Source organism: Podarcis cretensis (assembly GCF_951804945.1).
Source record: "Podarcis cretensis genome assembly, chromosome: 5".
Classification (NCBI taxonomy): Eukaryota; Metazoa; Chordata; class Lepidosauria; order Squamata; family Lacertidae; genus Podarcis; species Podarcis cretensis.
Window position 1 is genome coordinate 4,695,820 of NC_137174.1, and position 24,532 is coordinate 4,720,351.

Genomic DNA, 24,532 nt, shown 5'->3' on the forward strand with positions numbered 1-24,532 from the left:
TTCAGAACATCATTGTGCTGAGTTTCCGTGTCCCCACCCCCTTGGCTGCCACTTTTGGCAAAAGGGAAACTTGAAGCACATCCCATCCCATGACTTGTTTTGTAGGGTTAAAGGTAAAGGGACCCCTGACTGTTTAGGTCCAGTCGCGGACGACTCTGGGTTTGCGGCGCTCATCTCGCTTTACTGGCTGAGGGAGCCAATGTACAGCTTCCGGGTCATGTGGCCAGCATGACCAAGCCGCTTCTGGCGAACCAGAGCAGCGCACAGAAACACTGTTTACCTTCCCACCAGAGCAATACCTATTTATCTACTTGCACTGATGTGCTTTCGAACTGCTAGGTTGGCAGGAGCTGGGACCGAGCAACGGGAGCTCACCCCGTCATGGGGATTTGAACCGCCGATCGGCAAGCCCTAGGCTCTGTGGTTTAACCCACAGCGCCACTGTAGGGTTAGTAGGTGTTAATAGGGAAGAAAGGAAGAGGAGATGGGGAAGAATATCTCATTAAGGACCAAGAAACAACTACTAGATAAAAACACAGTTCAGCCCAATGAGTAAAATCAACACAGTTACTGCTCTTGTTTACTGATTCATTTTACTGCTGCTTATTATTTACTTCACAAACACTATACACTTGCATGTATTCTGCCATTATTATTATTTTATTGTATTGTAATGAAGTTGCACTTTTCATGGAATGAGACCTAATACCCATTCCTCATTATTGCAAAAGTTATAAAAAAAGTGTTGTAGCTTCCCTTCCCTGTGTTTGCCCAACCACCATTTGACATCCTACAAGCACTGGGAAATTTCAATGACACAGCTTGGAATGGGTTCAGTGACCTCAATTATGCCCTCCCCACCCACTCCAAACTCCTTTCAATTTGCAAAAAGCTTTAAGTGGACAAAACCCAGATGCCTTTTGCTTGTAGTTCAGTAAGAACAGATTGGGCATGTAGATTCCTGTCAAAGTGATGTATGTAGTTCATTTTCCATTAACTCTTTCTGTGAATGAAAGGATTTGAAAATTTCAATTTCAAGTCCAGTGCTGTGCTTTGCTTTTCTGTGGCTCCATCACCCCCCTCAATAGTGTATCAAGAACAATCTTCCCCACCCCCCCAATGAATATAGAAAAGCCATCTCTGGATAATGGCTGATGAGCCACTAAAATATAAGCTTTGCAGAAATTGCAGGGTCTTGGCTCCACATAATATGTTTTGGGTGGGGTATGACTGCTTGAGTCTGTTTTGAAATGTAATATGTTGTTAGCTGAAGCAGTAGCCTTTCAAAATCTGCATTTAAAAATCTTCCTTACTCTCTTCTTTATTCCTCATTCTAAATATGTCGATTGGAAGTAAAGCCAATTAATTTCAGTGGGCCTTTCCAGTAAGAAAACAGTTCTTATAGTTCTTACCCATCAAATTCCTTGGGACTTATTTTCAAGTCAACATGCATACAGTTTGCAGTTGAAGTTTAAGACAGTCATACAGCCCTTGTGATAAACATAAGAGGCATATTGATGCTGCATGCTTAAGGACAGATTGCTTACATGGCTTTGTAACATTATGCAGGATACTTAGAGGACTACAATGTGTTGTGTTATTCTCTCCCTCTTTCCCTCCTTCCTCCTTCCCTCCCTACTTTTTCTCTCTCTTTCTCTGTCTTTCTTTCATTTCTCAGAAACATGTGCTGTCAATAATGGAGGCTGCGACCGCACTTGCAAGGATACAGCAACAGGAGTACGCTGCAGCTGTCCGGTTGGATTCAACCTACAGCCTGATGGGAAAACATGCAAAGGTCAGCTTCTGTTTGCTTTTCAATGCATCATTTCCCTTTAGCAGTTTCAGTACCAGAGGTTAAATGTACAGATATATAATTGACACACAGACCTGAAGGATCTTAACCATGGGTAGGCAAACTAAGGCCCGGGGGGCGGATGCGTCCCAATCGCTTTCTCAATCCGGCCCGCGGACGGTCCAGGAATCAGCGTGTTTTTACATGAGTAGAATGTGCCCTTTTATTTAAAATGCATCTCTGGGTTATTTGTGGAGCCTGCCTGGTGTTTTTGCATGAGTAGAATGTGTGCTTTTATTTAAAATGCATCTCTGGGTTATTTGTGGAGCCTGCCTGGTGTTTTGACATGAGCAGAATGTGTGCTTTTATTTAAAATGCATCTCTGGGTTATTTGTGGGGCATAGGAATTCGTTCATTCCCCCCCCCCCAAAAAAAAATATAGTCCAGCCCCTCACAAGGTCTGAGGGACAGTGGACCGGCCCCCTGCTGAAAAAGTTTGCTGACCCCTGATCTTAACACTGCAATAAGCAATCACAACTCGATTGTATAGTTTCCCCTGCTATCTCTGTTTTTTTTTGTTACAAACTGTTTTTTTGTGTTGTGTCCCTGATGTTCTTCTAAATTATCTATTATGTCCTTTGGATAATTACATTGGTGGGTGAAGAATTACATTAGAAATCTCCCTGTATTTTAACTTTCACATAACGTTTCTGAAACCTAGTGAGGTTTTTTTTTCTGATGAAGGGGAAATGATTTGAAGGTATAGATTCCAACTTGAAAAACTACATATTTTTGCGAGTTATGTAAAGTCTGAAAAATAAAGACATTCAGAAAGTATTAATGGCCAGTTTGAAACAATAAAAAGTTGAGGCCAAAGCTAAGATTCTTAGAGAGCTGTATGACAAGTAACAATATGTGTGTGTGTTTGAATGTACACAGACAGATATTCATAAATTTATATATTTGCTATTGTGATGGACAGCGGCTCACCAGGGTGTTCAATGGAAGTCTTTCCCAAACTTGCTAACTAGAGATTCTTCTAGCTGGAGATATCAGCGAACAGGCTTGGCACCTTCTGCTTGCAGAAAATGTGCTCTTCCACTGGCCTCTGTAGGCCCTCTGTTTGCCACATCTTGAAAAATGTGGGGTGGTCATCACAGTAAAATCGATAAGTGAATGGCACACATCTTGAAAGGTTGCTTATAGCCCTGTCTGAAGACCTGCTGTATATTTATCAACATATAAGAGCTTAGGGTGGAATTTACTAACTTCACAAAGGAGTCACATATAATGAATGATGGACTTCTATGATCATTTATAAATTGATGTACAGGTGATTGGCTCCTGTGCTTCATTGAAATTGTGGTTTTTTTAAAAATAATAATAATATTGTTTTTGCATTTTCCATTTTTCTGTTTACACATCATAGAGCCAGGGCCTTTTCAACTCTGGCTCCGGTCTGGTGGAACGCTCTGCCTCATGAGACCAGGGCCCTGCAGGATCTGATTTCTTTCCGCAGGGCCTGTAAGACAGAGTTGTTCCGCCTGGCCTTTGGCTTGGAGCCAATTTGATTCCCTCTCTCTCTCTCTCTCTCTTTTTCTTTCTTTTCCTTCTCCTCCTGCGATGAGGCTACATTTTAATATTTTAATGTTCCATTATTTTAATGTTGTATTTTATTTTTGTTTTTAAGTTGTAATCATTCTTCTTGTTTTTATTATTGTTTGTAAGCCGCTCTGAGCCCAGCCTTGGCTGGGGAGGGCGGGGTATAAATAAAAAATATTATTATTGTTATTATTATAGTTTACCATCCTACATAATTTCTGTGCAGACTTCCTAACCTGACCTTCCATGGCATTCTTGATAAACCTAGCATTGCTGTTTATCGGTTTATTAGTCCACCCTACTTTCCCATTCTAATCCCTCATTGTATTTAACTGTTGTTCACAACATTATCCCTACTTGTAGATTGATTTTAGTATATATATTTTTAATATTCCGCAAAACTGTCCCGCTCATCCTTTGTCTTTTTTCATTTGTATTCCTTATTTTGACAGTCATATGTGCAAGTTCTGCAAGTTCTGTCAATTTGTACAGCCATTGTTCTTTGGTGGGGGTTTCTCTTTATTTCCAACTTCTAGTATACACTATTCTGGCTGCTAAAGAAATAGGGTAAGTTGCATAAAGAAATAAGCTCTGTGTCTTCTTAGGGATCTCATCACCAATCATTGCTAATAGAAAGGCTTCAGGGGTTTTTTTTGGAAATGTGATTTGAAGAATCATAGACCATCTCCCAGTATTTTGGGGCATGTTTCCACTGCCACCACATATGTATGAAAGATCCCTCAGCCTCTGAACATTGCCAACACAATTTGGACCCTCTTTTGTACATTTTAACAAGTTTACTGGGATGGGAATTAAGTACTACCTGTAAAACATTTTTTGTATTTTTTTTCTTTATCAAATAGCAAGCTGAAAAGTTCATAGTTTTCCCCCAAAGTTTTCCCCAAACCAAAATGTCAATGTTCTGTCCAAGAGCTTTAGCCCAGTGTGTCATTACGGACTTGACCATTTTGTCTTTGGTCTCCCGTTCTAGTAAAAATTTATAAAGTTTGGATATTAATTTTTTGTTGTTTCCCAATATTGTTTCCCCATATTCTGATCCTCCTTCCAAAAATATTTTTTCTTTATCTTTTCTGAAAACCTCCTTTAATTGAAAATATTGAAACCAATCTGAGACATACCGCTCAGATTGATGGAAGTTTTGTACATCTTCTCTCTTTTTTTTAGTCCTCTAGTACCCTCTCTAAGCTCAAGGAGGTCCTTGTATGTACCCCAGTTCTTATTCGTGTTTACATTCTTAGCTGCCACTGCCTCAATGGGGGATATCCACCAGGGCCCCCCTCCTTTCTAGGAGGTCTTTATATCTTGTCCAAACGCGGTATAGGTTCTTTCTTATCATGTGGTTGTGGAATCCCTTGTGCACTTTAGTTTTGTCATAATATAGGTAAGTGTGCCATCCAGACACCAAATCAAATCCTTCTAAGTCCAGAGTATTTACGTTTTTCAGCTCCAACCAATCAATCTTACATCCAACACAAGCAAGCCGCCTCATAGTATATTTTCAGGTCTTTGTGGTATTATAATTTGTTGAAAGCAACCCAGAGTAGCTGGGGCAACCCACTGCAAAACCCTACTTCTAAAGGTTGGAGGACTCTGGATCAGAATGGCATGTTCAGTAGGGCATAAACTGAGGCAAGGGATTTAAACCCTAATCAGTTTCCCAGACTTGGCATTTTGTATGATATACAGCAGCTAGTATAGCATCCATTTGCTATGGTGTTTTTCTGCAGTCTTCTATTCAAAACATGGGCTTTCTGTCTTGTACAAAGCTTAGCTTTGATTTCATTGCTGATCTTCGGATGGAAGATCTTTCCTATAATTGATCTGATTCTTTAAGGAACAACTGTAGTAGGAAAGGACATCAAAGACCCCGGTATTATTGGTTGTCTTTTAGGACTGGCATATTGCATAGGGACTTGATTCTGTACTATGCTAAATAGAAGACAATGCTGTAATGATTGGCATTCTATTTATAATCAAAATTTTGGCTTAGTTGGAAGAGACAAGGGGCTGATTCATGCCACTGTGTACATCATAATATCTTAACTTATCTGTGATTTACCGCAACTGAATGGGTGAACTCCCTTTGTTGGAAAATATGGTGTTTGAGATGAAGTTTGGGATGTATGAAAGCAATATAAAACAACTAGAAGTTGATTTATTCCCTAAGCAAGCCAAGGACTTAAAGTAATTGTGCACACTGAGAAAGGGAAGCTCACCTTCATATATCCATTGTTGGGGTCTAGGCAGGCCATGATTGACCTGAACGAAGAACTTGGGCTTGTGGTGCATAGCTCTGTGTTGATCCAGTGTGTGGCAACTATAAAAAGGGGTTGCTGGATTCCATGTTATATTAGGAAAGGGACCGAAGGCAAAACTGTCAATATCGCAATGCCTCTGTACAAATCCGTGGTGTGACCATACTGCTGTGTCTTATAAGAGATGCTGCAGCCCTGGTAAAGGTGCAGAAAAGGACGACCAAATGGATCAAGGGAAGGAAGCAACTCCCTTGTGAAGAAAGGGAAGGGGGAACATAACAGGTATATAAGGTTATGTATGGTCTGGAGAAAGCGGTTAAAGGGATGTTTACCCCATCTCTCATAACATCAGACCTTGGGTCGTTCAATGAAGTCAAGACAGACAAAAGCAAGGACTCGTTCACATACAGTTTGGAATTCACTGCCAAAAGATACGGCGATCAGGATTAGAAAAAAAATCATGGAGAATATGTCTGTCCGCAGTTATAAGTCTTGCTTCCTGGAGGCACCAGGAGAGGATGGTGGGCGAGGTGCACCTTCTGATGTTTTCATGTCCTCATCCATCATTTGCAGGAACCCAAGCTGTGGAACAGAATGAATTGCATTGGTTGACATCCATGTGTTTTCATAGGGGGTTAAACAATACAGTTGATCCTGTTTATTGAAAAGGGTTGTCACTGCTAGCTCTCAGGATTTTCGAAATAAATTGTACCTTGGATTTTCTTGGAAATGGATATTTATTGTGGTACATTTTTCTTATATATGCTTAATTTATTTAGGACAGAATTCAGTTATGACCACCGAGGGGCTCTAGTTTATGGCTGAAGCCGCCCTGTGGAATGTAAGAAGCAACCAAAATGTGGCAGAGCAAGGGAGGAGCACATTTATGCCTAATCCTATTCCTGCCCACCAAAAAAAAGAGTTAGATAGATAGATAGATTCTTTATTGTCATTACACAAGTGCAACATTGCACAAGTGCAACGAAATTGGATGCCATCCCTTAAAAACAACAAAAGCAAAACAACAACAACAACCAAACAAACCACATTCCAGCCACACCCACACCCACACCCATCAAACTCCCAGGTCACACTATCGAGTTACAGCATTTAAAAAGGCCACAGTTGAGCAATGCCCCTCCCCCACACTGCCACAGCAGAGTGTAGGATATATTGTGGATCAGTACACAAGTTATATAAATCCCACCCACCTAAAGGGAGACCAGAATTCTGATAGTAGGTGCCTCAGGTTGTGTACAGCCAGAGTTCACACAGGAGAACTCTGGGGATGGGAAGCAGAAAGAGGGAGCACAAACGGGCTTTCTTCGGAATGCTCAGAGGAAATTGAACATGTTACTAACTCTTCTCTACCTAGAACCCTAACAGGTACCTGCCCTTCAAGTGCCAGACGCAAGCACCTAACCACAGCCCCTGTCCAAAGAAAGGGACAGAGTGCCGCATACAGGTAAGCAATGGGAGGGAGCAGCCGTGCTGTGGTGTACAATTGCAGCAACCCTGTCCCATGTTCTGCCCTTTCTCTTGCCCAAACTGAGCTGCTGTGAGACTCTTCTCCCCAAAGAGCTGGGAGCAGGGTCTGTTAGGCAGGGCGAGCCCTCAGCATCAACCACTCATGAGCGATTTTGCCTTGCAGAACCACAGCCCTGACACGCGGAGGAGAGCGAGCTGCCACAGCATACAGTGTTCAGCTGCAATCACCAAAGGAGAATCGTGGTCTTAGTCCCTGCGTTCCTCAGGGACTCAGAAGGCACTACCCCGCTCCCTCTTCACGAGAGCTGGAGCCACGAGGGACTCTGCGCCTGCTCCTCTGGTCTGGGCTGAGCCGCTGTCCCAGGCATGGGAGCCCTGCTGGTGGTTAGTGACCCCGCCTTTCCCTTTCAGGATCTCCTGCATCCTGGATGCTGTTCAATATAGACTTTGTGTCCGCCACTTGTCTTGTTTCTTTGTCGCTTGAGGTTGGTAGGGAGGGATCTTTCTCTCTTCCTTTCTCTCTGACTTCAAAATGGGACTCGGAGGGGGGAAGCTTGATGCTGTCAAGGGCAGTGGCCCCTCCACACTCTCCTCATGCCCACTGCCTGGTCTGTGAGGGACTGGACCTGTTAGAGGAGTGGGTACTGTTCGCATGGTGTCTGCATGTGGGGTCCTTCTTCACCATTTCTGGCAGGGAGTCATGCCCTGGAATTGAAACATGGACCTCCTCTTCCACCAGGCTATGACTTTTCTTGCGGCACACACTCTCAGGGTGTTGATGACTTAGTTTGTGGGGAGACAAATGCCCCGTGGTGTGTCTGCTATGGCTGTGTTCGTAGGACACACCTGTTCTTTCTGCAATATGGCTTTGAGTCCAAGGAGCTCCTCTTTTGCCTCTGACAAGATGGTTGCTGGCCAGGCATATGAAAAGTAAGTGTGGCCTGCACAGAGTGCACACCTGTCCCGAGGGAGCTGTCTGGGTGCTGTGGCATCTCTCATTCCTTCCCTTTGTTTGTTGTGATCGCAAGCAGTGTGTGGTATACAAGGAATTATCCATATGTATTCTGGGGTGCCTACAACGCTTGGGTGGTGTTGTCTTGCTGCCTGTGTCACACAATGGATGGTGCTATAGCATCGTTATATCTAGTAGTTTGCATGTTGTATTTGGGGTGGAGTGGAAGGACATAATGGGATGCCTGTCTCACTGTCAGCATGAGTGAATTGGCTGGATCCAGCTGACGTGGGGCACCATTGCCATTTGTCCACTTCCTCTCCTCAACCTCTCCACTTTATCTCCAGAACATGACCACACTGTGATTGGTGGTGGGTCCTGGCAGGGTTGTCATGGGCATGGGAATGAGGTGGGGTTGTTGCTGACAAATCCTCTGGGTCCTTGAGCTCACTGGAAGCAGACACCAATCCAACTCATAGAGAGAGCATACAGAACTGTCAATAGCTACAAAAGAAGTTGTCCATGCAAGAAGCTGAGAGTCAACAAGAGCCTTGTGTAGTCTGGCGAGGCCTGTTGTGTGGCATGCTCCGACCCTTTCCTGATTTTGTCGACTGTGACACTTGTTTGAGGCCAGGGGTGGGACAGAGGTACTGCGGCGGTGTCATCCTTTGAGTCCAAGGATGGCAGAAGAGTTGTGACCTCTGGCCAATAAGGTTATGAGGAAGTAGGCTGAACCTCGTCTTACCTGAGTTCTCAGGTGTGCACAGCAAGGTCCCAACTTCATGGGTCATGGTGGTTGCACCATTCTGTGCTTTGCACAGCTCTGTTTTTCCCTGTCTTGTTCTGGGCTGGATACATGTAAGGCACGGCAGGTGTTGCGTTAGCATGGCGACATTGGATTACTCTCCGTAGTGTATTGGAGCACATGATTGCCCTATTTACTTATTTGCTTGTTTAATTATAGTAGCTTTATATCCACCTAGGGTGGTTATATTTATACCTTGCTTTTCAGCCAAAGTGGCTTCAAATCAAAGATAGTGTTGCTAGATGCTAGGGACACATGGGTGTATGTATGACATTTTCTTGTCAGAATGATGAAGGGGCTGCATTATAAAACTATATTTTTGAGGTCATCAGAGAAAAGAATTATCGCCAAGTAAAAGGTATAGCTCAGCTTCTCTCTGTGTCTATATGCAGAGATGGTGATATTTATGTGATATGACATCAATTTCTTTTGGATTCATCAGCTTCAGAGTACACAACTCCTGGGTTGTATGTGGAGGGCAGTTTGTATAAAGTGTGAAAGGTAGAGTCTGTTCCAGACTGTGCAAGCATAATAATTTTCCACAAATGGCCTTGGACAATGAGCGTCTCCATCTGTCTTCCTCATCTAGACCATGGTACTAAAACTGTGTCACTACCATCCCCAGTATTTTCCATCTCAGAACAAATGCACCCTGTCCTACAATATCATCAATGTGGTACATTCAATTGATTCATTATCAATTATTCTCCCAGTTAGTGATGTTCCTGAGTAAGTGTTATTCCTAATGTAGCCAAAATGGCTCCACACATATAAAAGAGCAAGGTATCAACAGAATTGAGGGGATCCCACGGTTTGCAGAAGGACAAAATACATTTAGAGGGGAAACATAAGAAGGTAACTTTCCCTTGCCTTCCGCCGAAAGCCAAGACAATGAAGATTGGACATGCTCAGTGGTAGCAGAATTCTTACCTCCTGGGGAGGGGGAAAGGAATGTAACTTCCTAGAGGATGGCCTGGCTGATTGGCACTCCACACCACAACATTTTGTTGCAGATTGAGATGTTTAAGTAATGTTCAACACAGTGAGATGTACTTCTGAATAAATATGCATAGGAAGAGGTTGAACTTTATGTTTTGTCTTGCGGTGGCAGGGTGAAATAAGGCAAGCTTTGGAGTTCAGGGCCTACTGCTGTTCTTTAGTAAGCAATGGGCTTTCAAGGGGAAATAAAGAAGGAGGCTAAACTGCATTTTGAAGTAATGCGTAACTATATATTTATTTTGGTCAGTGACCAGTAGAGAAATTGAAGCAATGCACATCAACATCTAAATGGGAGACCCGGTATGATCAAAAGGTCCAGAACCTAAAATTAACTGCCAGAACGTAGAGCAAGTAACATTTCTGATGGGGATTCTCTTGAGCACTTTGGACAAAACAACAAATATTGGAGAAATATTGGAAGGGCAGATTGTGAACAACCGTCTTTTCAGAAACCTTACAAGAACACCCAACTTTGGCTGCAAGGATCGTGCACCCCAAAAAGGTAAGCAAGGGAGAACTCCATGCCTCTAAAGGATGACTGTTATAAATTTCTCCCATATACATAAGACCCTGGCGGCATGTGGCTGAACAACCCTTCCTCTCTCAACAGCTACAGCTGTGTTTCAAACACAAGGAACAGAGGTTAAGCGTACACTGCAAAAGAGACATTGCATGCAAGTAAGCTTTCACTACAAACCAGTGAAAGCAAGTGAAACCCTCCAGTCTTTCGCCACAAGCACAAGAGACCCCACTGCTGCTGACTAATCCCTTTTACCATAGGAATGGAATTTTCCTGCACTGGGTTGTTTTTTGTTTTTTTCTAATTCCGGTCTTGCTCTTGGATCTCAACAAGAAATGAATTGTTTGTAATGGTTCTGCTAAAAACATAAACAATTCTTGGATTATTATACACATTATTATACATATTCATATTCATACACATCTACACATCCTGAAATTCCTGAAAACAGAGAGGGGAAGGAAAGAAGCTCCGTCAGTCAATGCAGTCATCTCAGTTCCTTGTTAACCTGTGGCAGCCCCCACCTCTTTTGACACTTGTACTTCCAGCTTAGTGGGCATTGATCCACAAATTCTTGGCTTCTGTGCAATTTCCTTGCCAGGTGCTGGCTTCATTCTTAATCTGCCCTGACTGAAATATATAGAGTCTAATCAGTTGAGCATTTAATCACATTAGACGCAACATGTATAACTGACAGAGCAGGAGGTTTATTGGATATAAGCTGATTTAAGAGTGGAAATTCATAAGGAGCTCTGAACACAGTGAGATTGCAGTGCCAGCAGCAGCCTCAGGAAATTCAGAGCTAGGTTTCCTCGGGCATTAATTTGGGCAAAAGAGGGAGGTGGAATTGGTATCCATTATTCTTATTGTTCTAAATAAGATTATTAAGTCGTTTGAATAACTGTGATGTTTATTAACTTGCTTCTCTTAATTCCTGGCTGCTTAGAACGTCGTGCAGTCATGTTCTGAAACTGTTTTTTCTCTCTTTTATGGGCTAAATCTAGACTCATTTTCTCAGGACCAGCCTTGGACTGCCAGGTGGAGAGGCAGGGAGTGCTTCTTTCCCTGACATCTTGGCATATGTCCTGGGCAGAAAGAGAAATTAGAACTTTGCATCTTGAAGTTGCCAAAGAATATTTGAGTTATGAAGCTTCCCTCATCGGAGCAATATGTAGTTGAGTTTTACAAGAATAAGTGCTTGTGTAATATTTTCCTTCTAGCCCATCCTACGCATGTTTTGCCTAATAGAAAAGAAATCAGTTGATCTTATACTTGTTTAGATGTCTCAGCTACCCTTTGTGCAGCCGCTCACCTCAAAAGCTACCGCATTTTGTTCTACCCGACTAAGAGCCCTTCTTAACTTTCTCATATGCTGTTTAACCATGGGGGTGTTGCCCTCGGGTTGCTTGACTGAATGCTCTTCTAAGCAAACATTTCTTGTTCTTTCTGTCTCATTGTCATGGTAACCTAGCTGTGTAATACACTGCCTACTTCCTTGAAACAAATCAGACACAGTGGAAATACTGTACCATTTGTGTTTTCAAATACCTGAGAATGCATTTACCGCTTGTGTGTGCCTGAATGAGACACAGAATATCTGTTATTTCCCAAGGAATCCCACGGAAACTTAGCTATGTATATAAATCTAAGGACTGTATCCAGCTAAACCATACAGTGGTGCCCCGCAAGACGAATGCCTCGCAAGACGAATGCCTCGCAAGACGAAAAACTCGCTAGACGAAAGAGTTTTCCGTCTTTTGAGGTGCTTCGCAAGACGAATTTCCCTATGGGCTTGCTTCGCAAGACAAAACGTCTTGCGAGTTCTTGCGAGTTTTTCCCCTTTCCCCCCATTTTTCTAAGCCGCTAAGCCGCTAAAAGCCGCTAAACTGCTAATAGCACTAATCCGCTAAGCCGCTAATAGCCGTGCTTCGCAAGACGAAAAAACCACAAGACGAAGAGACTCGCAGAACGGATTAATTTCGTCTTGCGAGGCACCACTGTACTCCAATGAGTCCCACTTAAATCAAGGGACTTCCTAAGTTAGTCGTGAAGTCCATTGATTTCAGTTGGTCTACTCTGAGTGGCTTGGTTGGGTACAACCCATCCTCTCTCCAATGCTGGCCATGTATCTGGGACCATGACTGTGGTGGACCATTGCCTGTTGATTTGTATAGGGCTGCTTCCCATGAGTTGGAGTCCTGAGCACTCATGTTTGGCAGACTGCCCCAGTGCTGGCATGCTGCCCAGTGTGGGGTGCAGCCGTGAGGTGAGCAAGCGAATGTGGCTGCCTCATGCCACTCTTAATCGTTCCTCCTGAATAGCCAAATGGGGTTCATGCTCTTGCTTCTTCATCTTGCACTTAGTCACTTGTGTTCTTTTAATTGTTAGTTTGATGGTTTTATATTTTTTAATCTGCTTTGAGTGACTCCTTTTGGAGTGGATAAAGAAGTAAATAAAGTCTGGTGGCAATTGAAGCCATGGGGGGGGGGGACTCTGCCAACTGACTGGGCCACAAAGACTCAAAACTAATAATAAACAAAACTAAGCAGTAAGAGAAATGAAAGCTTGTTTAACATATATTCCTCAGGTTGCTGGTAGGATACAACTACACACTTCAGTTGTGCTATCACAAAGGAAGTGCACTTGTGCATTGCCACCAGTTGTGCTCTGAAAGCTGTGGTGCATGGAAGAGGAGAGCAGCAGCTGATCTTAAGGGAAGAGGAGATTCATGGCCAAGGAAAGGGTTCCTCAAGTAATTTGGCCTCAAGCTGCTTAGTGCTTTGAAGTACCTTGAATTGTAGTCAGATACAGACTGACAGCCAGTGCAGCTGATACAATAAAGGACTTGCATGAGCCAACACTTTGCCCCAGTCAAGATTTTAGCAGCAGCAGCAGCAGCATTCTGCAATCATTGAGGTTTCCAACTGGTTTTATCAAGGAGCTCAGTCAAGATGCAATAAATATATGTAGGACCACAGCCAGGTATCAGGATTGAGTGCAGCTAATCTGGGGTGGGACCCAGGTAAGGAAGGCGCACGTCTGATAGTTAACTCTTTATTGGCAAGAGAAACACTAACAACGGCTTTCATGGTGCTCCAGATACCCACATTTCTAGCCTCTAGACAGGTTTGGGTCATATGGCACAGCTGCTGCAGCAACAGTGGGACCCCTCCCCTTCTCTGCTTTATACACGGCTGGCACTGTTGTCTAAACCACAGAGCCTAGGGCTTGCCGATCAGAAGGTCAGCGGTTCGAATGCCCGTGACAGGGTGAGCTCCCGTTTCTCGGTCCTAGCTCCTGCCAACCTAGCAGTTTGAAAGCACGTCAAAGTGGATAGATAGGTACCGCTCCAGCGGAAAGGTAAACGGCGTTTCCGTGCGCTGCTCTGGTTTGCCAGAAGTGCCTTAGTCATGCTTGCCACATGACCCGGAAGCTGTACGCCGGCCTCCTCGGCCAGTAAAGCAAAATGAGCGCTGCAACCCCAGAGTCGGCCACGACTAGGACAGGTTGTGTACCCACCACCTGAGACTTCTCCTGCACGGAAGTCATCACAGCTCTCCCCTTTTCAAGCACCTCCTGGTTCTAGGAGACAGTGGGGCAAGGGAAGGGGGAAATCTACTGACCTATCCCTTGCCTAAACCATCCATTCTTTTTGCTCCACATCCTGCCCTGACTCTCCCTCCTTCCCTGGCCCCTGGCTTGGCCCCATAAATCACTGGTCCCCTCTCCTGGGTCACTTCCCTGGTCAACTGCCTTCACCACAAACTTTTTGGAGCCCTTCCGGTCCCTGATATCAGTGTACCAGCTGGAAATATGCAAAAGACACTTGTTAAAATGAACAGCAGTTCTGGGGGTACCTGTACCGTCTGCAAGATTTAAACCATTGTGATATGGGAAAGAGACATTTTACAATTTTATAGTGTGCCTTTTACAATTATATTTTTGGATACAATAAGAAAAAACCTAATAATATTTTGAAAACTAGATATGACAGCTCAGTATTTTTGCACCTTTTTCTAGCAGTTACATCATGTGGTTATCGTGCCATAAATACAGTGGTATTCTCTTTAGTTTCATAGCACCGAACTAGCAAACTTTTTAAAAGCAGAATTTCTCAAAATTTAAGAGGCAAACTTTTCACACCTGTGCAACATAATAATAATAATAATAATAATAATAATAATAATAATAATAATTTATTATTTGTACCCCGCCCATCTGGCTGGGTCTCCCCAGCCACTCTGGGCGGCTTCCATAAAAACCAAAAATACACTAAAATATCACAGATTAAAAACTTCCCTGAACAGGGCTGCCTTAAGATGTCTTCTGAATGTCAGGTAGTTATTTATTGCTTTGACATCTGATGGGTGGGCGTTCCACAGGGCAGGCGCCACGACCGAGAAGGCCCTCTGCCTGGTTCCCTGTAGCTTTGCTTCTCGCAATGAGGGAACCGCCAGAAGGCCCTCGGCACTGGACCTCAGCGTCCGGGCAGAACGATGGAGGTGGAGACGCTCCTTCAGGTATACTGGGCCGAGGCCGTTTAGGGCTTTAAAGGTCAACACCAGCACTTTGAATTGTGCTCGGAAACGTACTGGGAGCCAATGTAGGTCTTTCAAGACCGGTGTTATGTGGTCTCGGCGGCCGCCCCCAGTCACCAGTCTAGCTGCCGCATTCTGGATTAGTTGTAGTTTCCGAGTCACCTTCAAAGGTAGCCCCACGTAGAGCGCATTGCAGTAGTCCAAGCGGGAGATAACTAGAGCATGCACCACTCTGGCGAGACAGTCCGCAGGCAGGTAGGGTCTCAGCCTGCGTACCAGGTGGAGTTGGTAGACAGCTGCCCTGGATACAGAATTGACCTGTGCCTCCATGGACAGCTGTGAGTCCAAAATGACTCCCAGGCTGCGCACCTGGTCCTTCAGGGGCACAGTTACCCTATTCAGGACCAGGGAGTCCTCCACACCAGCCCACCCCCTGTCCCCCAAAAACAGTACTTCTGTCTTGTCAGGATTCAACCTCAATCCATTAGCCGCCATCCATCCTCCAACCGCCTCCAGGCACTCACACAGGACCTTCACCGCCTTCACTGGTTCTGATTTGAAAGAGAGGTAGAGCTGGGTATCATCTGCATATTGATGAGCACCCAGTCCAAACCCCCTGATGATCTCTCCCAGCGGCTTCATATAGATGTTAAAAAGCATGGGGGAGAGGACGGAACCTTGAGGCACCCCACAAGTGAGAGCCCAGGGGTCTGAACACTCATCCCCCACCACCACTTTCTGAACACAGCCCAGGAGGAAGGAGCGAAACCACTGTATAACAGTGCCCCCAGCTCCCAGCCCCTCTAGACGGTCCAGAAGGATGTTATGGTCAATTGTATCAAAGGCCACTGAGAGATCCAGCAGAACTAGGAAACAACTCTCACCTTTGTCCCTAGCTCGCCGGAGATCATCAACCATCGCGACCAAGGCAGTTTCAGTCCCATGATGAGGCCTGAATCCCGATTGGAAGGGATCCAAATGGTCCGCATCCTCCAGGCGTGCCTGGAGTTGTTCAGCAACCACGCGCTCAATCACCTTGCCCAAGAAAGGAAGATTTGAGACTGGGCGATAGTTGGCCATACTGGCCGGGTCTAAAGATGGTTTTTTAAGAAGCGGTTTAATGACCGCCTCTTTCAGCGGATCTGGGAATGTTCCCTCACAGAGGGAAGCATTCACCACCCCGCAGAGCCCATCGCCCAGCCCTTCCCGGCTTGCTTTTATTAGCCAGGATGGGCAAGGATCCAGGAGACAGGTGGTTGGTTTCACGCGTCCAAGCAGCCTGGCCACATCCTCGGGGGTAACGGATTGAAATTGATTCCATGCAACTTGACCAGACAGAGCTCTAGCACTCTCCCGCCCCGGCACTGCTCCCACGGTGGTGTCTAGCTCCTTCTGAATATGAGTGATTTTATCTGCAAAAAACTTTGCAAAATCGTTGTAGGAGATCTTTGGGTCTTTACAAGGCCCCGGTGGTAAAGGTGGTTCCGTTAAATTACGAACCACCTGAAAGAGTCTCCTGCTACTATTTTCTGCAGATGCAATAGAGGCGGTGAAGAAAGTCTTCTTCACCGTCGCTATCACCACTTGGTAGGCTCGACGTTGAGCTCTAACCTGTGTCCGGTCAGATTCGGAGTGAGTTTTTTGCCACCGACGCTCTAGCCGTCTCAGCAATTGTTTCATCGCCCTCAGCTCCGAAGAAAACCACGGAGCTGTCCGGGCTCCATGCAATCGGAGAGGGCGCTTCGGAGCCAGACAGTCGATAGCCCTGGTTAACTCCGCATTCCAGCGGGCCACCAGGGAATCAGCTGAAAGGCCATCAACATGGGATAAAGCATCCCCTACCACTCTCTGGAAACCATTTGGATCCATTAAGTGGCGGGGGCGGACCATCCGAATTGGTCCCACCTCCCTGCAGAGGGGAAGGGTCACGGAGAAGTCCAGTTGCACCAGGAAGTGATCTGACCATGGCACTTCTTTTGTTTCACTTTTACTTAGTGTCAGATCACCCACGTCACTAGAGGTGAACACCAGGTCTAAGGCATGTCCATGACTATGAGTTGGGCCAAACTTATTCAGGGACAGCCCCATGGAGGCCATGCTTTCCACGAAGTCCCGAGCAGCCCCTTGTAAGGTCATGTCGGCATGGATGTTAAAATCTCCTAGGACAACCAAACTAGGTGTCTCCAGGAGAAAATCCGCCACGACCTGAAGCAGCTCAGACAGGGAGTTCTTGGTGCAGCGGGGAGGTCAGTACACCAAAAGGAATCCTGTACTGCCCCTATTGCCCAACTTCCAGAACATGCACTCAGAAAGCTGGATCTTCCCAGTAGGACGCCTGGTGCAAGCTAGTGACTTCCTAAAAATCACTGCAACCCCCCCTCCCCGCCCACATGACCTGGGTTGCTGTGCGTAAGAGAAACCTGGTGGGCAAGCAGCAGCAAGGACAGGCCCATCTGCTTCCTCCAACCAGGTCTCTGTCACACATGCCAGGTCAAATCCTCCATCCACAATCAGGTCGTGGATGGCAGTGGTTTTATTCATCATTGACCTGGCATTACACAGCAACACCTTCAGGTCATGTAGGTTTCCCCTGTTGATTCCAGTATCCATCTGGTCAAGGCCAGACCCGGAGGCAGGGATAGTCTTCAAACAACGACTAAACCTGCCTCCTCGGTAATGACATGGTCTGGTCTTAGCGTAACTCCGCCTCCTGCCCATGATCACCGAGATCGGATGTCCCAGTGCTTCCCCCCCTGTGGAACTTGTCCCAGCCATCGTGTTGGCTGGGGCCCCACTCCCAGGCAGCCCTGATCCCGCCCCTTAAAAACAAAACACAAACTATACAGAACCAATAAAACAACAACAACAAAAAGAAACAAAACAATTATACTAAAATTAATCCCCAACTAAATATCCATCCCACCCACCCCCAACAATGGAAAAAAGGGGGAAAAAATAAAAATTTAAATTTAAATTTAAATTGCCACCGACTGCTTGAGGACATTTTAAAGCACATTAACCACCTGGAACAGGGAAGAATGGCAGAACACTTCCCACCCTTCCCAAAAAGTTTGTTCCAAATAAGTGCCTGGGCCAGTTGGAAAAGGCCCTGGAAGGGAGCAGGCCCTGCAGTCCTCACCCAGCCGATGTTCCGAGGCCTCACTGCAGCAGGAGTCCCTTTGTGGCCGGGAGAGAGGTCCTGGGCCTGCAGTCCTCACCCAGCCGATCAACATTTTATATCTAATCTCTGTATAAGATGCACTTTGCATTCACTCCTTTTGTCTTGTATAAATCTAATAACCTCTAACAATGATGTAAGATATAATAGATGTTTGTTTTACAAGGTGACTGATCTTTTGGCAGCCTTGAAGGCCTTTTAAAAAATTGATTAGCTGGTGGATAATCTTCAGAGTGGATATGCCCAGAGGGAAATAGTTGACACCCAAATCCATGTGTGACAGATTACCATTTGTATTTCAATGTAGACTTATATGGGAGAAGGGAGAAAGTGACATGACAGAAATTTGTTCAAACCTGCCTCAGCCTTTCTGTGCTCAGATAGCATTTGCACACAGATGAGTGCTTTGCAGGAATCATTTTATGTTGGATACAGACTGGGAAACTTTATTTAGCCTATTTGCAAAGTTTGTTAATTAAGGAAACAGTTTACTTGATTACATGAAAAAAATATCCCGTAAGCTGTCTTTGATTTCTTGTTAGGAAAAGATTTCAAGAAAAAATATATTAGAGAGGAAGCTCAAGTGAACAAAAGGGTACCTTCAGATGCACCAGTGAAGGATGCTACTGCACATAGGCAAACAAAGGGAATCAGTTAAGTTGTGGGTTGACATAGCAGACGACACAGTGATTTCTCCAAAGCAGCTCTTTATTTTGTAAGCTGGAATAGAACTGACTAGCAAACAGCTCAGCCGGCCTGCTTTTATAGGCAGCCGGCTGTCAACATTGTAGCAACAACAACCCAGAGTTTCCCGCCTAAAATAACTGACGTGGACCTGAGTGAAAACTGTCTGCAGACCTGAGTGAAAACTATCTACAGTATCCCCCTGCTGGCCCAGGGTGAAACTTCACTACATAACAGAATCAATGTACTTTAAACTATTGGTCCTTGCTGATCAATCCCACTTGATTCAAAAGCAAGTGTCCATTCCCAACAAATTATTGTGCAAAATTATTTTGGTACCCTTTGCACATGTCTGTTATTGTTGTTACTATTAATTTCATTTATGAATCACTTGCTATGAGGCATCCCAAAGCAATTTCACAATACAGTGAAAAGATATATGAAACAATTGCTTGCAATGAAAACAATTTCTTACACACACACACACAAAATTCAAATCCGATACAGATACCGATTTTGATTTTTAAAAAATCTCCGCTTAAAGGGGTTGTTGAAAGTGGAAAATCTTCATGATGCTGAAAAGACAGTAGAAATTGTGCTTGTCTGATATATAGTGGGCAAAGTCCCCTTGTCCCAAGCAGTGTAGAGCTTTCTACGCCAGAATCTTGAACTTGGCGCAGAGGCCAAGCTTTAGATTTATTGCCATGTCTCTGAATGAAGGAAGTTCTAAGTTTTACAGTGATTTTATCCACTGAGTGCTTTTTTGTAATCTTTGTGTACGCTACTTAGAAACTTTGACAATTAAGCAGTATAGAAATAATAAGACTTTCTACCTGTATCACTTAAGACTCCAGCTGAAGTCACTGATTCTGGGGAGCCTGAGCTGGAACTCCCACTTTACTGGTTAAGCAAGCCATGGCCCAACACACATTAAGCACAATTTATGATGGAATTCGAAGGCAAAACGAACTACAAATCCTCAATATTTACATCAGTGGTGTAATATGGCCACTTTCTCGCCTCCCTACACCCCCATATTACGGGTAATTTGACACAGATTATTGTTGTCATTTTGTATTCTTGAGATCCCTTAGGGTGGTAACTTAAAACAAGCCATGGGGTTGTGTAGCACTCTTTGTGCCTCCCTCATTAGTTGGCATGCTCTGCTGTTTGGCATTACGGTGTGCAGTGCCTGCAAATTGACATCCTCAGTTGGAGGATACGGGAAAATTTAGCATTTGCACAAGGGACGCTTTCACAAGATCATCATAAGAAAATATTGAAGAAAAGGTTACCTAATAGAGAGATTTCTACCTTAAGAATGGCTATATGAATAGATCCTGTGTTAGAGGGTTGAATATTTCTTTTTTTTTTCTTTCTTCTCAGTGCTGTTCCTTGAGTTGAGGAAGTTTACTGTGACAAAATTTGGAAATACCTGACTAAAACGGCTTGGGGAATCTGGGTTCAGAGCCCAACTAGTGCATTCTGCTTCTAAAAAATCTTATGTGATGCATTTCACACTTCTAATCTGAACAAAAATCTGAATTAAAAAACCATGCAGATTATTCCACATTCTTTTAAAGGCGCAGGCACCTTTTAAATTTTAGCAGGTTTTTAATGTGCACTCATACTAATAACTTATTTAGATTTTGCGGTGTGGGGAGGAAACAGAAGGTTGGTACAGTAGCAAACCAAGCTGTAAGAAAGACAGAAAATAAATGCATTCATGCTGATTTGTGACCCAGACTAGGTGAATAAGAACGGCTGGATCTTTTCAGGGGGGGCGGTGTCAGAGTGGAGAGATTTTCTTAGAGGAAATGTTTCTGTTCACAGTCGCTGCTAGCCAGCCATGACATCCTCCAAGATACAGGGAATCCCCCATTTACACACATTCAGTACGTGCACAACTGCACACATGTGCATCGCACCGAACCCAGAAGTGACACAAAAATGTCACAAAAGGGAATGAGTGTTTGTGGGCTTTTTCAATGGTGTTGCGAAAATATGCGATTTCACTTAAATGTGTGGTGCCTTGGAATGTAACCTCCACAGTAAATGTAATATTTTAGGAGCTCAGCCTGGGCATTCCACTTTCCCCACCCCAATTTTCTGTGTTGTTATTTTTTCTAGTTGTCTCTCACTATTTTACGACTGTGAGCAATTCTCAGTGAACTTTCTTCTCCAGAGGAGGAAACTTTGGTTTTGCCATTTCTGTCAGTAATCATATTTTGAGCTCACTGTTTGTGGGTGTCATCCCTAAGTTATACTGTAATGATGGGGGGTGCTCCACACTGCATGGGAATTTTTAGAAGCCAAAAAATATTGAGGTTTTAAAGTAGATATTGTAATTTGTGAGTTTGGACCCATCATGCCAAAAATTGGGTGAAGTCATGGCAACATCATGTTTCGGTCTGCCATCTTGATTTAGTATGACTCCTGGAATCCTAATGGTGTTGCAGTCTGCTTCCCACCACCCCCACCTCAGGAACCCTTGTGCCAAAGTTGGCAGTAATATCTCAGACAGCCAAACCCGTGCCAACAAAACAGTCACAGTCTTGCCAAACCTATGCCAAAGTCATGCTTCAGTCTGCCATTTGATTAAATATGGCATCCAAATGTTGACACAGAGCGCCACCCTCACCTTGGGAATCTGCCATGCCTAGCGACGATATCTTGGGAGGTCCTTGGATGTATAGAGAACAGATAGACAGACAAATCACTTTCAAAAATCTATACTAGATGTAGCAGGACCTTTCCTGTGGAAGAAAAGAATGTAGCCTTCTGAAAAGGAAAAAAATATTCATTAGAGAGAACCTTGGATGAAGCAGTAGTATCACTTACACAGTCACTGGCAGGTTTTGAGGCAAGAAGCAAGTGGAATGATGGGAAGCAGGAGCCTGAGAAAATGCAGTCAGCTAGGTTATTTCTCTTGCTTCCTTTATTCTTCCCCACCCACCTCCAAAAGCAATGGCAAAAGCCACAATATGCTTCTGTAGAGGAGGTGTGTAAAATAACATTATTGTTAATCCCACTTATCCATCATCAGTAAATGGTGTGATACTTTAATGGTGTGATGCTTCTGTAATAATTTGAGATGAATCTTGCAAACTGTTGCTTTTTCCAGTTTCAGGGCTTCACAACGTAACTCTGCCTAACTTGTAGCAGCCATGCCTGGCTTCCAGTTTACAGTGGTGCCTCGCAAGACGAAAAGAATCCGTTCCGCGAGTCTCTTCGTCTAGCGGTTTTTTCGTCTTGCGAAGCAAGCCCATTGACGGCTTAGCGGATTAGCGCTATTAGCGTCTTAGCGGCTTTTAGTGGTTTATCAGCTTAGCGGATAAGCGGCTTAGCGGCTTAGAAAAGGGGGGGGGAGGGGGAAAAAGTCGGAAAAACTCGCAAGACATTTCGTCTTGCGAAGCAAGCCCATAGGGAAATTCGTTTTGCGAAGCGCCTCCAAAACGGAAAACCCTTTCGTCTAGCAGGTTTTTCGTCTTGCGAGGCATTCGTCTTGCGGGGCACCACTGTAGTCTCTGATGCAAGGAATATCTCTCAGTCCCCTTTGATCAGACACCTCCACTGCTCTCACCAAACTGTGAAACAGACAATTGGCCCTTTAACCACACACACTCCTGCATAAACTGCAACAGAGGCTTTAATAGAGTTTTCTCTGCTTGGTCTTTGTGGAGCCAAACTAAGGAGTAAGGTTTAGCACTCCTCAGCTGCATGCCCCCCCTGCTTTCTGTGTGATGGGACAGACGCTGCCACCACTGGTTATCACTCCTGTACTGACAAATCGCTCTTTAACCCCCAGCTCCATGGCACAGCGCTTTGGTAGAACTCTCCTCTTATGTAGTTGCATGTGGCTTGTTGAAAATCACTCCCCTTTCAGCTGCTTTTACCCCCATAGAGGAAAATGTGTGAGTTGTGATATCTTGTCCTGAGAGGTAGTAAAAACAGCTTAGAGTGATTTTCCACGGGGAAAGGTTAAATAAGCCCCTATTGTACCCCTGGCAAATCACCGTTTCTGTGACTCCATGTTATAAAAACAAAACATTTCCCTCAAAAAAATATTGTGGAAGTACATGTAAAATTTATTTCTATCCTTAGTTGCCAGGGCTGTAAATTAAGTGTGCATTTATTTGAACAAAAGACTGAAAAGGCACCACTTTAATGTGAGTAGTGATCCTGAAAAATCCATAATGTATGATGTCTTCCTTACCATTTCTTTGCAGACTTGGAACACTTTATAGGACTTGTGCATGAATTTGCATGCACATCCACATACACCCAAGCACACATACACAAGTCTGATGCAAACCAGGTCCTCCCAGACATTTGAGAACCCATGTCATCAATTACACTGAGCAAATCTTCCTGGCATGGCATTAAAACGAAAAAAAAAGAACTGTCGCTTCCTTCTTGTCAATGTGCAGCCATGCAACTTATCTTAAGACACCTAGGTTTTATGTTCGCCTGTTTAAAGCTTCTGAAACAATAGAGTATTATCTGAGCATAAGCCAGCCCTGCATTTCAGAACCCCCCCCTTTTTTTTGCCGCCAACATTCCTCTAACTTTGCAATGCACACATTTTCAAAGCATTGTTATGCATACAACAAAATGTTTTCCTAAAGTTAATGTATGTCTAACTTGTTCACCTTCCCCTGTTAAACTTCCCTATCCTTCTTGCTAGCAAGCAGCCTGTTGTCTTTGTCTCATCACCCTCATCTTAAGAGCTTTATGATTTATGATTATTTACATGGCATTATTTACTTATGTACGCTTGTCAGGCAATAACAATATTCTTGTAACTTCATATAGTCACAAGGGGAACAAAACGATCTCAGCTCGTATATATGAATTAAATGAGGGACTGGTTCACACATTCATGTGACTCACACTTCCATGAATACTTGAAATGAAAGCTTTAGTTCTGGTGTGTCATCTGTGAAGGGCCATTCACACACAAGTAATCTGTTTTTGTAATCCAATGATGAATATGTGTTTGTGAACAAGACCTAAGAACTGGTTTTCTGCCTTTTGCCATTATGAGAATTTATGGCTGTAGGGGCAGGTATATGTTGAAAACAATGACTTAGTAAACCTTATATTTTGACTATGATAAAACTGGATTCCAGACTACACAAAGATAAATGAGGTCCAGATTCTTTCATGCTGTGGGATCATTCATTTTCGCATGTCTCATAACAAGACTTTTATTTATAGCTATGGAAAGAAAAATAATGGGGGCCATTGACTTGGTTAGAGGTGATACACTTGAATCCTGTTCCTTTTCAAGTGAAAGGCAGCAACAGCCTGCCCTCCATAGAGTGAAATAATTTTTACATGCCTTGTCAGTCTCGCTACAGCCATGGAAAGAAATACGTGCAAACTGAGACGTAGTGTTATTTATATTGCTCAGAATGTTTTTGCTGTTAACAACTTCCACCTCCCCCCTGTTCTAAAGGCCTTAGTTTCACATAGCCCCATTTACAATTTTGATCCAAGCCTTTTCAGTTGCTGTCTAATTAGTAATTCCTTTCATGGAACATTGTCAGTTTATACCAACGAATATCATAAAATCGTAAATTGATAGAGTTGGAAGGGACCATCTAGTTCAACCCCTTGCAAAGCAGGAATCTCAACTAAAGTATCCATGACAAATGGCCATCCAACCTCTGATTAAAAACCTCCAAGGAAGGAG

General features: G+C 44.0%; 1 protein-coding gene across 3 annotated transcripts in view; it reads left to right on the forward strand.

Annotated features, from left to right (window-relative positions):
* SCUBE1 (signal peptide, CUB domain and EGF like domain containing 1) overlaps positions 1–24,532 on the forward strand; it is a 193,620-nt gene that overhangs the window by 118,144 nt on the left and 50,944 nt on the right. For all 3 annotated transcript variants that reach the window (XM_079975127.1, XM_079975128.1, XM_079975129.1), the window contains one exon: positions 1,679–1,795. In XM_079975127.1, the coding sequence (XP_079831253.1) occupies positions 1,679–1,795 (117 nt within the window). The remainder of the gene's footprint in view (positions 1–1,678; positions 1,796–24,532) is intronic.